This window comes from Squalius cephalus (genome assembly GCF_949319135.1).
Source record: "Squalius cephalus genome assembly, chromosome: 25".
Lineage (NCBI taxonomy): Eukaryota > Metazoa > Chordata > Actinopteri > Cypriniformes > Leuciscidae > Squalius > Squalius cephalus.
In genome coordinates this window covers 5,873,081-5,886,992 of record NC_137146.1, presented here as the reverse complement: position 1 = coordinate 5,886,992, position 13,912 = coordinate 5,873,081, and the positions used below count along the sequence as shown (strand labels likewise).

General features: G+C 36.2%; 1 protein-coding gene across 3 annotated transcripts in view; it reads right to left on the bottom strand.

Moving 5' to 3' along the window:
- Window positions 1–2,810: 2,810 nt before the first annotated feature.
- The window catches only part of slc4a2b (solute carrier family 4 member 2b), a 44,336-nt gene continuing 33,234 nt past the window's right edge, over window positions 2,811–13,912 (bottom strand). For all 3 annotated transcript variants that reach the window (XM_079863104.1, XM_079863105.1, XM_079863106.1), the window contains 16 exons: window positions 12,647–12,827; window positions 11,743–11,878; window positions 11,090–11,288; window positions 10,452–10,557; window positions 10,044–10,228; window positions 9,675–9,891; window positions 8,729–8,935; window positions 8,224–8,372; window positions 7,658–7,852; window positions 7,345–7,578; window positions 7,152–7,241; window positions 6,220–6,386; window positions 5,792–6,045; window positions 4,760–4,929; window positions 4,436–4,609; window positions 2,811–3,212 (listed from right to left, as the gene is read on the bottom strand). In XM_079863104.1, the coding sequence (XP_079719230.1) occupies window positions 3,132–3,212; window positions 4,436–4,609; window positions 4,760–4,929; window positions 5,792–6,045; window positions 6,220–6,386; window positions 7,152–7,241; window positions 7,345–7,578; window positions 7,658–7,852; window positions 8,224–8,372; window positions 8,729–8,935; window positions 9,675–9,891; window positions 10,044–10,228; window positions 10,452–10,557; window positions 11,090–11,288; window positions 11,743–11,878; window positions 12,647–12,827 (2,745 nt within the window). In that variant the 3' untranslated portion in view covers window positions 2,811–3,131. The remainder of the gene's footprint in view (window positions 3,213–4,435; window positions 4,610–4,759; window positions 4,930–5,791; window positions 6,046–6,219; window positions 6,387–7,151; window positions 7,242–7,344; window positions 7,579–7,657; window positions 7,853–8,223; window positions 8,373–8,728; window positions 8,936–9,674; window positions 9,892–10,043; window positions 10,229–10,451; window positions 10,558–11,089; window positions 11,289–11,742; window positions 11,879–12,646; window positions 12,828–13,912) is intronic.

Below are 13,912 nucleotides of genomic sequence, written 5' to 3'. Positions count from 1 at the left end.
TGCCCAAAAAAACCAGGTTAAACATTCTCTAAAACAGTCACAGTTCATGTGGAGCCCTGGCATGATGCCTAGAAGTCAGGGACTAAATGATGAGAAGAACATTGGCACAATTATTAATTGCTTTGAAATTCAGCTGTAGTAATGAGGATTTGTTTGTCGTTACCGCACACACTAGAACCAGAATATAAGTCTAATTAATTCAATTCAATTTGCACATTGCTCAACTAGTCATTTTGGGCCATGGCAGAAAGGTTCATTGACTCGTATCTGCCAAATGGCTAATGATAGCTGTGTGTGTAATATATATATATATGCGTATGTGCTTAAAATGAACACAAGTCACACTTACCCGATCCTATATTCATATATATATATATATATATATATATATATATATATATATATATATATATATATATATATATATGTGATCATATATATATATAGCTATTATTGAGTTATTAGCTTTTTTGTTGCTCAAATGACATTTCTACAAGCATATTTAAATGTTTTAAAATTAAATGTATTCCTGTGATCAAAGCTGAATTTTCAGCATCATTACTCCAGTCTTCAGTGTCACATGATCCTTCAGAAATCATTCTAATATTATGATTTGCTGCTCGAAAAAAAATTATTACTTTATATTTTGTGGAAACATGATACTTTTTTTTTCTGGATTCTCTGATGAATATAGTTGAAAAGAACAGCATTTATTGAAAAAAAAAAAAAAATATTTTGTAACATTAGACATGTATTTACTGCTTCACTTCTGATCAATTCCTTTGCATCCTTGCGGAATGAAATATGAATTTCTTTCAAGAACAAATCTTACTGACCGCAAACTTGTTTTCTTTTTTTGCAGTACTGTTTAAGTCAAGTCACTTGCACTTTTTTTCCCTAAAGTTCCAGTGGTAAAATAAATAAAAAAATGTAAACCAAAGCAATTTTAAAAACTGAAATATAAATACAAAAACACACAAAAAATATGAATAGCCAATTTAAATAGAAAAATCAACTTTATTGGCAATATTTGGAATTTACTGTAAATATTGCATTATATACAGTGGAACATTTAAAAATCAAATATTCAACAAATAAAAACAAAATGCATTAAAAAAAGATGTCCACAGATGGTAAATGACCCTCACTTCCCTTTGCCATACTTTTGTAACAAATATCACCAGACTTTAAAATGACCAGAATGTTCCAGCATTAACCTTCATGAACCGTCTTCATGAACCTCGTAAAGCATCCATAATAAATACCATCTTCAAAAGTGCTGCAGAGAATCCACACAGTACAGATCCAGTAGCAGAACAAAACCTGCATTCACACAGAACCTCAAAGTGCTGCTCTACCATCTGATTTCCCAGAGTTCTGCAGGCCTAAACGTGTCTAGACGCGAAACCTGGAACCAGTCGCTGAACACGGGCAGAGGGAATGTCCAAGATCAACAACGGTGACAAAGTACAACGTACTGAAGGTCCTGATTTACTAAACGACGACACAGACAACATTTTATAAAAATATTCTCAAATCAATCGCATGTATGCCAACCAATTCCTAGTCGAATAAAAATAACCTCTACACAATTTCATTTTGAGTTTCATTTCAGTCATTAGTTAAGCTCATACATAAGCTAATGCAATATAAAACTTGCATAATAAGTTCCTATAATTAAAAGATCCTAACATACATCTGATTCTGGAATGTAAATAGCGCTCAAATGAGCTAAAGCACTTGTTTTGTAGCATGTTTAAAGCACAATGGTGTGATCAAATCAAATCGGGAATTAAAGACAGCTAGAACATTCCAAATAAACGTGTACTAAAATAACAAACATAACACATGATTAACTGAATTATTTAACCGTAACCAAATAATTAAACTTGTTAACTTCATTCCTGATGGTATGTGCGCACCAAATATTGTGAAAGTGAAAGTGCAGTAGTTGAATCTTATTAGTGCAGATTCACCATCTAACTGACCAAATAGTGAAGCAGTGGGATATTAGTGAACGATGGGGGAAAATTAGTGATATTACACAGGAATTCTGTGGCAAAATCCCTCATGAACTGACATAAATAATACGGTTCCCCTGTTAAACGCATAAATAATTAATAAGTAATCAAAATCTATACTGTGTATCTGCTGAGAACTGGTGTTGAAAAGAACATGATTCTGTTTTAGTGTTAATTCAACGTTGTATGTGGAAAGACTTTAAAATTGTGCATTTCCCCAAAGCATTGTTAGCCAAATATGGACACAAGTTCAGTTGAAATGTGTTGGTAACGATGGAACTTGTGTGGCTTATCAGATCAACATGTTTAGTTCTTACAAACGAACCGTTATAAACTGAATGCTACAGTTTTGGGATCATCTGTAGGGACGCTCCCGTTCTTTTTCTTAAAATGGGTTTTAGGACCCCAAACTAGGTCACTAGTGAATGCATCTGGGATTCACTAAAACTAATCTGAAAACCGCTCATGATCACCAAAATTGACACCAAATTCATCCTCTAAAACAGTTCACTCACTCTGATCACGTTTGCTCCATGTAACGGTCAATATAAAATATACTTCAACTGAACATTTAGAGTTTTTGTGAGAGTGTGACTTTCATGCATTATAAAAGAGAAAACTACAGTTTAAAAAAAGCTGTGAATGCACAGCAACAATGGAAAAAAATACTGTCGGTTGTGATTGTGTTGGGTCATAAATCACAAGTCAGTAAAACTATTAAAAGCACAGACATACATATGATATAAGATGAAATGGGCCTTGGCAATCTTCCTTGATCAATGAATATACACTAAAAACTACATAAAATATTGCATGGGCCCTGAATGGTGCTGGGAATGTCCAGTTAACCCCATACGATACATTCGTTTTCCTCATAGGCGACAAATGCGCTTGGTAAAGGCTAAACGGTGTGATAGCAGCTCAAACCCTCTAAAACAAGTGAAATGATTCTCTGGAAATGCCAGATTTCACATAATATTTCTCTCCTCTACAGCATGTCAAGACTCACTGTGCGATTTGGTTTGTCAAAGTTTAAAAAGCAACTGTCCTATTGGCCAACAGCCTGACTGACAGGAAGACAGGTGAGAGACGGACAGCTGTGGTCGTGGCTCAGACTGGCATGTGCATCTCTGTGTATTCGTCGTGTCCCTCCTTCTCGTCAAAAGTGGGCTCTGCATCATCAGCGTCCAACTGGAGAGAAGGGAGAAAAGTTACAAAAATAGTATGTTAACATGAATTTGAAAATGACCTACTTTCTTAATGGCTTTTTGTGCATGATTCATCTGTTCATATTATTCCAAAGGGGAAAAATAACGCTCCGTCTCCAAGACGTCACCAAGTCCTCTCAATATATATATATTTTTAGAAATTTAGGAATTAAAATGGGGTTGTGAACACCATTTCAAACGGAATTTAAAAGACATGTTATGTTTCCTAACGATATATATGTGACCCTGGACCACAAAATGGGTATGGGTAATTTTTTTTTTTTAAATTGAGATTTATACATCATCTAAAAGCTGAATACATAATCTTTCCATTGATGTATGGTTTGTTAGGATAGGACAATATTTGGCCGAGATATAACTATTTGAAAATCTGGAATCTGAGGGTGCAGAAAAATCGAAACATTGAGAAAATCGCCTTTAAAGTTGTCCATTTCTATTGGCGATAGTGCTGCATCCATTCACAAAAATAAATGTTTTATATATTTAAGGTGGGAAATTTACAAAATATCTTCATGGAACATGATCTTTACTTAATATCCTAATCATTTTTGGCATAAAAGAAAAATCGATATTTTTGACCCATACAATGTATTGTTGGCTATTGCCATAAATATACTCGTGCAACATAAGACTGGTTTTGTGATCCAGGGTCACATATAATTTTGTTAGTTCCCCAGAAGTAGTACATACAGTTTGAGGTCAGTACGATTTTTTAAATGTTTTTGAAAAAAAGTATCATCTGCTCACCAAGGCTGCATTTGAATAATTTTCTGCATTGTTTTCTATAGTAATATATTATAAAATGTAATTTATTCCTGTGATCAAAGCTGAGTTTCCAGTATCATTACTCCAGTCTTCAGTGTCACATGATCCTTCAGAAATCATTCTAATATGCTGATTTGCTGCTCAAGAAACATTATTTATAATCAGTGTTGGAAAATAGTTCATATTTTTGTGGAAAATATGATGCATGTTTCTCAGGAATCTTTGATGAATAGAAATGTCAAAAAAGACCAGTATTTATATGGAACAGAAATCTTTAGGAACACAAATAAATGTATTTACTGTCACAATAAAAGTTTTTTTAACATTTTTTTTAACTAATCTTACTGACCACAAACTTTGACCGATAGTGTATCCCTAAGAAGCAAGCAAAAATGTCTTTGTGTGTGCAAAGATCCTTACACACTGCATTTCCCGAGCGCTAAAGATGCGTGACAGAAAAAACATCTTGACAGGGACGGTCATGATGAGAACGAATGGGAAAGCCAGCGACGCCACGGTGGACATGACCACCCAGAGGACAGCGAGACACACCACCTGTATCGCTGTGTACAGATGCATACGCATGGTCCGCACCTGAGGAACAGAGATTTAGTCAAGATATATAGTACAAAAGATTTCTTTACAATATCTGATACCATTACATGTTACAGCCAGTCCTTTTTTAAGGGAACAAAGAACCAAAATCCTCTTTATTAATAACAAAAACCAGCTTGGGGTCCTGACCTTGCGCACGTAAATGTGGTCGGGGTGGTATTTTGGGGGCATCAGCAGGAGCAGGATCCGTTCTGTCAGCTGGATGCCATTCAGTGACATCACACCCATGTACAGGAAGATGCCAAACAGCACAGCGATTGGGATTTGACGGAGCAGATCACCGATTACTATTGAGAGACCTACAGCCAACAAAATTTGCAGAATGACTACATTTATAGGCCTTTTCTTCATTAAACTCATGTTAATACATACAATAGTCATTTACACGGATTTATTGTGCATGTAATAAAATATTACGCATCTTAAAACAACAAGATGCTATGCGTTACCTTAATTGTACCATGGGTAAAGGGTGTTTTTACCCATTTAAATAGTGTTAAAAATCAGGTTGCATGCTGTTTTTCTAAAATGGTGGCAACAGCAATATGATAAAATACACAAATTTCCAATATATAAATTACATTTACCTGATGAGGTAAAAATTATGAGATGAGAAATTTGAATCATTTGATAAGAAAAATGAATTTGAAATAAATAAATAAAAATTTATTCAAACTATCCATATTGGTAGCACTTTATTTCGATGGTCCACTTTAGACAGTCTACTAACTATCTAAGTAACTTTGCAACTACATGTCAACTAGCAGTCATTAGAGTATTAGTAGACTGTCTGCTTAATATCTGCTAACACTTTATTTTGATGCAAAGTTACTTCTAGTCAGTAGAATGTCTGTTCAAGTACTGTACATATTATACCATTAACTATAACATTAACTCTACCTATTCCATTAACCCTAACCTTAACAGTCTACTAATACTCTAATGTGAGAGTTAGTTGACATTATTTGAAAAGCTACTTGCATTATACGAAATAAAGTGTAAGCCCAGTCAGTGTAACCCACTTACTACTTTATCTGACAATTCACTATTCATCAAGATTGTATAAATCGTTAATGAGATGTATTGATCTTATCAGTAGTTTGTGTTAATCAGGTTGCAATAAAATTGATAAAGCTTGGAATTGTCATTGTTGAAACACACCTACAAGTATCGCCACCAGTAACCCGGTCACCCTCTGCTCCTTGACCTCCTGGATTCGAGGTTTGTCTCCTGGGGCGACGGCTTTGCTCATCACGGTGAGGGCGTTGGCATGGGTTACGGAGCGCACAGTGGCCGCGGCCATCCACGGCAGGCCGAACAGAGCGCTGGTGCCGCCCAGAGTCACGATGATCAACAGGTCCAGATGGAAACCGGAACCCTTGACCAGCATGCGCTCTTTCTTACTGACTATCAACCTAGAAGAAGAAAGCGTCTTTAATACTGCCATGATTTAAACATGAAAAAAAACAGCAGCATTGCAGTTACATTACAGCTGCAGCTTTATTACAAATACAATTTTTCTAGCACAAAAAATACATTGAGCTCTATAAATGTAATTATAATGAAACAAAGCATGGCGATGGACTCACGTGGTGATTTGCGTCTCCATAAAGATGAGGATGAAGACGAGCAGAGCGGGAAGGATACTGGCAAACATCATCCAGATGGGGAACTGACCATCACTGCCCAGAGGATTGACTATCCAACCACGCTTATCAGGACTAGTCACTGAAAAACCTCGTGGGACACTAAGTTTCTGTAGGGAGGAGCATTCATAAGTTTATAAATAAATTAATAACAATAAAAAACATGATTATTAATTATTTATAATTTACAGAGCCCCTAAAGGAACATTGTGATGAAAAAAAAAAAAAAATTGATATTTTTTGTCAAAGCTTTTGCGTTCTCTTGCAAATGTTTTGCGTTCCCCCGAGAACCTTGGTGTTCGGTCGCAGAACCTTTTGAGAGGGAACGCAAAAGCATCGACTTCCCTCCCATCTCATAATTTTTTTCCACCACCATGTCCCTTTAGGGGCTCTGTAGTAATTTATTATTTATAATAACATGTAAAAAAAAAAAGAAAAGAAAAAAAGAAAATAATAATGAATAGAATAATGAAAAAAGTATTCATAAAATAATAATAATAATAATAATAATAATAATAATAATAATAATAATAATAATAATAGACAATGAAAATAAAAAAATATGGGTGGAGCATTAAAAATGCACATATAAATTAATAATAAAGATAAAATAAAATATGAATAAAAATTAAAAAGAATAGATAAAATAAAGTATATGTGTGTGTGTGTGTGTGTATGTATTTGTATTTATTGTATTTTTTATTTTACTTTATTTCTTTTCTTCTTCAGTAGCACAAATAGTGCAAGTTTATGCAACAAAGCTTAGTATTTAGGGTCCCTATCCTGAAATGTGCAATAGTAATAGTGTTGCTTGACTTAGCAAGCACTATTAATAAATTCAAATCATCTGCTAATTGCTAACTGTCCATCGTCACCTGTGAGTACGTGTCTTGAATGCTGTAGTCCACCAGAACCATGATGAGGATGGCAATAGGAACTCCAAAATCTCCAATAACTCTTCTCAACTGTAAAAAATTAGACTTCTTTTAGACACAAGATGATACATTTCAACCACAATTTTCTTTGCAATGTGTTAATCACTCAACACTGGGTCAGACGGCATCTTACCCTGCCAGGGAAGAAGGCACTGTTTTTGAACTTGCGCAGGTAGAAGGCGATGAAGAAGGTCCCAGACATGAGCACAAAGGACAGCAGAGCAGTATTAGGTTCACCGACCACCTTCAGCGTCTCCGGCGTACTGCTGTTCGCCACTAATGGACTTAAAGTGCTTGAGTTGTACATGGAATCATTCACATCAACCACCATAGCAGAGCAGCGTCTCAGAGGATGTTCCTGGAATATCTGTGGGATACATCAGCAGTCAAGAGGACTTCATGATTATATACGCAGCAAAACACAATCAAAAGACGATTCAAACTACCTTGATCAGTTTTGAGAAGGTCTCGTAGATGAAGATGAGAGAGATAAGGAAGGAGAAGATCTCCTGGGTGAAACGCGAGACAAATCGAACCATGAAGCTGCCTTCAAAGGCCACCATCAACACCACGATGATGATGAGCCAAAAACCGATCCAAACACGACCTGTCAGGTACTCCATATTATTGCCCTTACAGAACTGGAGAAGAAGAGGACAGAGTGTTTAGTTTTGGGCGAACTTAAACTGAATTAAATAAACACTGAACTAACTTGAGCTGAATAATAACTATTATATTCTGTAGAGCTGCTTTACAGTTGAACTGATTTTGCTTCGTAACTAATGAACTTTGCAACATTCACACAAATAGTGCTGGTTTATGGATCAAATTTCATTATTTATGGTCCCAAAACCTCAAATATGAACAACAGTATTGACTTGGTTTGAAATCATTTGCTAACTGATTACTATCCATTGTTATCTTTGAGTATGTGTCTTGAAAAAAAAAATTCAAACTTGACCTTTAACAGCAGGGGTCGTATCTGGTTTAAGGAACAGCATTATAAACTCACAGAGAAGAAGGCTTCTTCAAACACCAGGATTGGTCCGGAGAAGCCCACCACCAGAAGAGGCTGGGCTCCGAGCAGACAGAACAACACACCCTGAACACATGTGGCCACTATCAGCTCCGACACGCCAATGAGCCCTTCAGTCTTCTCACCTGTACACATAAAACAGACCAGAGCTCCTGAGTCATGAATCATTGAACATCGATGTCAGACACATATGCCGTCTGGAGTTCAAGGCATCTAATTTAAAATGCTTATCAGAATCAGAGCCACTAATAGTGTTTATCATGATGAACCTTTTGTTAAATTAACTGGTCACTTACTGGTTACTTACATCTTCATGGTGACTAATTTAAGTCAGTTCTGGATGAAATTTTTAGATTTTTTCAAACAACGTCCGAAACTTCTCATCTTAATAATTCTGCTCAACAGTGACTGATCACATGCATTTAAAATGATTATTTTAATCATATGTTTCTCTCAGCAAAATAACAACATCATAACTGACCCAGAAGGCCTCCAAACGTGATGGCAGGAGAAAGAGCAGCAAAATAGATAAAGATGACAGCAGCCATGCACTGGGGGTTCAGCGCATCCTTGAAGTCACTGATGTACTTTGGGTAACGGCGCTGGGCGTCACGGATCAGTCCACCAAATAGACGGCCTGTGCGTCTTAAAGGGTCGTCTTCTGGTTTAAAGGGTGCCAGCAAGGCCTCTGATTTACACATAAAGAGAGAATTTGAGATATTATTAATAAATATAAATTATTAGTAAATTAAAAAAACAAAACAAGCACAAAAAATAAAAACAAAAGCTCTACATAAAATTAAAAAACTAAACACTGAAAGCACAAAACAAAAAACAAAACAAGCACAAAAAAGACAGAAAAGCAATAAAGGTAAAAAAACCACAAAAAAGTCTTCATAAAATGAAGAAAAAAAAAACCTAAATACTAAAAGACAAAATAAAAACATGCAAAATGCACTAATAAAAATCTAAATAATCAAAAAAAGAAAACAAATTTCACCAAACAAGCACAAAAGAGACAAAAACAAAACAAACAAACAAACTTAAAACAAAAGCTCTGCATAAAATAAAAAACCTAAATGAAAGCACATAAAACAAAACAAATTACACACACTCAAAAAAAAACTAAAAAGCAATAAGGTAAAAGAAAAAAAGAAAACACTGAAAAGTGTCTACATAAAATGAAAAAACGAAATAATAAAAGACAAAATAAAAACACACAAATAAAAAATCAAACAAATCAAAAAAGAAAACAAATACAAACAAAAATATAAAAAATGAAATAAATAAAAAGCACAAAAAAAAAAAAAAAAAAAACAACAACACATGAAAAAATACACAGATAAAAAGAACAGAGACAAAAACCAAAACCAAAGCTTAACTGGAACTAGTCAGGCCAGACAGAATCTAGCCGGGCAGATGCAGACCTTTGTCTTCGAGGCTCTTGGGCTCTTTGGACAGCATGGCCCCCCCCTGCTCCTCCCTCTTGCGGAGCATCTCTCTTTGGAAGTGAGCGACGGAGCGCAGGAGCTCGTCCCCGCCCAGCTCTGATGGAGGGAGCACGATACTGAGGTCCAGGAAGCCGTTGATGGCGTTGAGCAGGTCCTGGCGATCGTCTGCCAGATATGCAGCTTCGTGAAATTGCTGGAGAGACATCACATCAAGTTAACACTGGAAATAGACATTATAGCCAGATTTTTTTGCAACAATGCATGTTCATGATCTTGTGGGTTGGTGAGCTGTCATTTTATTATTTGTAGTCAGTTGTATGCTAGACCAAGAACAGTCTTCCTCACTTTGTCAGACATGAGTGTGGAAATGGAACGTCCGATCTGGTGGTAGTCCATGTCGGTGCTGGGAGGACCAAGCAGCACAAAGAGAAACCGAACAGGAACTGATACTTCCAACACTGAGTCCAGTTCTACAGCCTCCTGCAGTCGAACAAATGCCATGGTGGGCTGCTCCAGGAAGTCCACACTGCCTAAGGGAGCAATGCATTTCATTTCCTGCTGTTTTGTGAAATTATGTGCTGAGCATTTCGTTAATTCGGAATTCATCATTATTAGCAGCATATTTTCATAAATTAGCAGCATATTTTTCCAAATTCCGTATAATCTAGATTCTAAAATGATTTAGGACTGGTTCCAATGTAGAGATCCGACGGAATTCCAATAGGATTCTTTAACAAGAGAACAACTTCTTACCAACGAGTACGACGGTGGCTTCAGCATTTTCAGGAATTTTCTCCAGAAGCTTAAGTTCATGTTTGGACTTGGATTTGTGCATGCCTATAGGTGGAGCTGAATCTTTCTGAAAATAGTGAAACATAAGACGAATCAGAAAAAAAGACCCAAAAAATATTTCATGTTGAGCAGTGACTGAAAAATTCTAAAGAAAATTTCACATTTGATGTCACAGCACTTCACTATTTTACAGAACGTGCAGTTGCGTGTACTTACCCAAGAAAGTACTGGTTAATATAAGGTAACTACATGGGTTAAGTTTAGGTTTAGGGGTAGGTTCAGGTTAGTACATAGTTATTACCCAGTATTTACTATAATAAGTGCATAGTACATGGGGAACAGGACTGTAAAATAAACTGCTACCAACGTCACCAAAACACATTCAATCGTTAGACAAGAAGCAAAAACATGATTGGTGAATGAAAGATTTTTCACCAAAAAAATGAATGAATAAATGAATGAATGAATGAATAGTGAATGAAAACGTGGCCTAGGAACTTTAAGATAAAAAATTGTGGGCTATTATCTGTAAATAGATACAGGCTGCCCTCCTCTTCAACTAAAAACATAATCTAATTGAGACACTTCAATCCAATTACCTCGTTCTTCTCTATGTCAATATGAAGAGTGCTGTCTTGACTGGCCCTTGAGGAGCCCATGAGTGGCTCTGTGACGGAGGGTTCGGGGACGGACAGGTGGTTATTGCTGCTCTGGTGATGGGTGATCAGGGAGCCCAGACTGGCAGCCGAGATGTTCCTGGGGAACGGGGAGCTGTGCTCTTTCTCATCGCTCGGGTGACTAAGGGAGGGAGAGCAAGGGAGCCAGCGGGTAAGAGACACTAGAAGAGACTGCGAAGGGTCATGTGTGGATCTATATATGGATGGATGATGTTATGGCGAACAGAAACCATTAGATTATATGAGAATTAAAAAAAATCATATGTGGGATAAAAGAAATTCAAATGGAAACCAACATCCTTCCGTCATTTCTTACACCATGTCTACACCAGATGCGAGCGTGGCAATATGACAAAAGCAAGTAAAACCAATTATAATCAGTGATGCTGTCTACACTGGATGTGGCGCGAGATGACCTAAATCCCGACAGTTAACTGATGCCCCGTTCTATTTCTGACACAGATCTGGCACAACTTCTGATACGAAGAACAAATCGATTTGCAATGGTCGCTTTGTCACGCTTGGAGTAGACATGGTGTTAGATATTGCTTATTGTACAAACATCTGAGATCTACCTGTGCTTGAGTAAGAGAGCGCGGAGGACATTGGCTCTGTCCTCAGCTTTGATCTGGTCTGAGATGATCATCTGTTCCACCACCTGATGGGAGATACCAGGTAGTGTCTTCTGGTCCAAGTCCAAAAGCACAGCTCCTAATGGGAGGAATCAAAAATAAGGCCATTTCATTTTCATGACAAAATCAATGCAATCAATATATCACATATATACACATTATACATTTATATATAAAAACATACTAACATAAATCATATACTGTATATATAAAGTACACATATACAGTATTTACTTTCAAACACATAAATGTAAATATTATATATAAATTTAAATATTAAATATATATTTAACATACATTTTTAACATATATATATATATATATATATATATATATATATATATATATGTTAAAAATGTTTTTACTATAATATATAGTATAATATATAATAATATTTTAGCATACACACATACATGAGCAATTATTAATCTAGATTCATGTTTATGAATATACAGCTAACTTTTTTTGTTCACAATACATTCAAATACATATAACAATTAACATTGTACTTAGGTAGTAGATACATAATATGCATGTTTTATTTATTTTTTAACATTACGATTGTATATATAATAATGTATAAGCGATGTGTAGATTTTAGATTTTGGGACTAAATTATATTTGATCCATAATCCACATTATTGCTCACTTTTCTGAAGTACAATTAAATAGTAAATTCATTTTTAACAGAAATATTCCCTTAGTAAAGTAATTATATATATAAAAAAGTATACCATAGCAAATCACACTGTAAGATTGGTCATGTAATGATATTACAATATAAAATGTTACAGCTAACCTGACATTTGCCAAACAGAGTTTTATGGAGGTTTGAGCAGGTTCTCACCGTGAGAGATGGTCTTCCTCAGCTCCAGCAGACTGCGGAACGACAGCGAGGCGACGTGTGGTTTCCCCCAGCGGTCCGTTTCCTCCTCCACGTCCTCTTCAAACTTGATCCAGCGGGCTGTTTCTCTCCACTGCATCTCCTGGTTTTTATCGATGATCAACTCATTCAGCTCCACAAACACCTGAGGCCAAAGAACATGCAATAAATGAGTGGAGAACATGCAATTAAACCACCTTCTGAATCTGATGAAAACTCCTAAAACACAAATTCATTAAGGGCTTTCCTTTAGAGGAATTTAAGTAGTTAAAGCAACAGACATCATTAAAACGGTACCAGCTATGCATTTAAACCCAAGAACCTTGTACTTCAATTCAAGCTAACATTGGTTTGATCAGCCCAAAATGTGATATCACACACCAATCGATGCATCCAGCATGTGCATGTACACCAACACAACATTCCCTGACCTTCTGGTGTTGAGCAAGCCGCCTGGAAAAGTCTAAAAGGACCATGCTGTTCGTCCAGACGGAACAGCGTCAGAGCGCGACTGGGCAACGAGACGTCAGGCAGCGGTGTGAACACTGGTGTTGTTTAGAAGAGGGTCCATGAGTACACTCATTTACCCTAATACGTAGCTGGTTTACCTGTCTAGAGGGGAATCTGAGGGCGTTAATAAAACATGACTGACTCTGAAGGCTTGCGGTGTCCAGTTACCCGAGCTGATCTTTTCTTTATTCTTAGGTGTGTGAAAGGGAAGAAGTTCATTCATTTTTAATCAGGTTCTGCCCCCCCAAAATCCTCCTTTTATTTGTTGTGAAGGACAGCGGGCTTGTCAGAAATAATTGGAAATGCAGTGAGTGAGTCTCAATCTGGGAAAAAGGGCTAAACGCGCTGAAAGAACTCATCAGGACTTTGTGAAGGCATCTGTAGAGACATCCGAAACCTAGCTAGTCTTGCGCATTACAACAACTTTGTCTTAAAATCGCAGCCAGAGGGAATGGTGTTGAAAAATGTCCACAGAATTTTTAGCTTAAGCTTAAACAAGCATTTATGTTGACTAAATAGAGACCACATTTCAATAGTGACCAGGATTCCCACAGAGTTTGATAAATCAATAACCATGACTTTTCAATGATCCTTCTGGTTGTTCATGATTACTGGATCAGGATTTATTTAATTATTATTTTTAAAAAAAAATTTAATTATAAATTTAATTTATATAATACTACTACTACTAATAATAAAGGCCGATAAATAATGGATTAT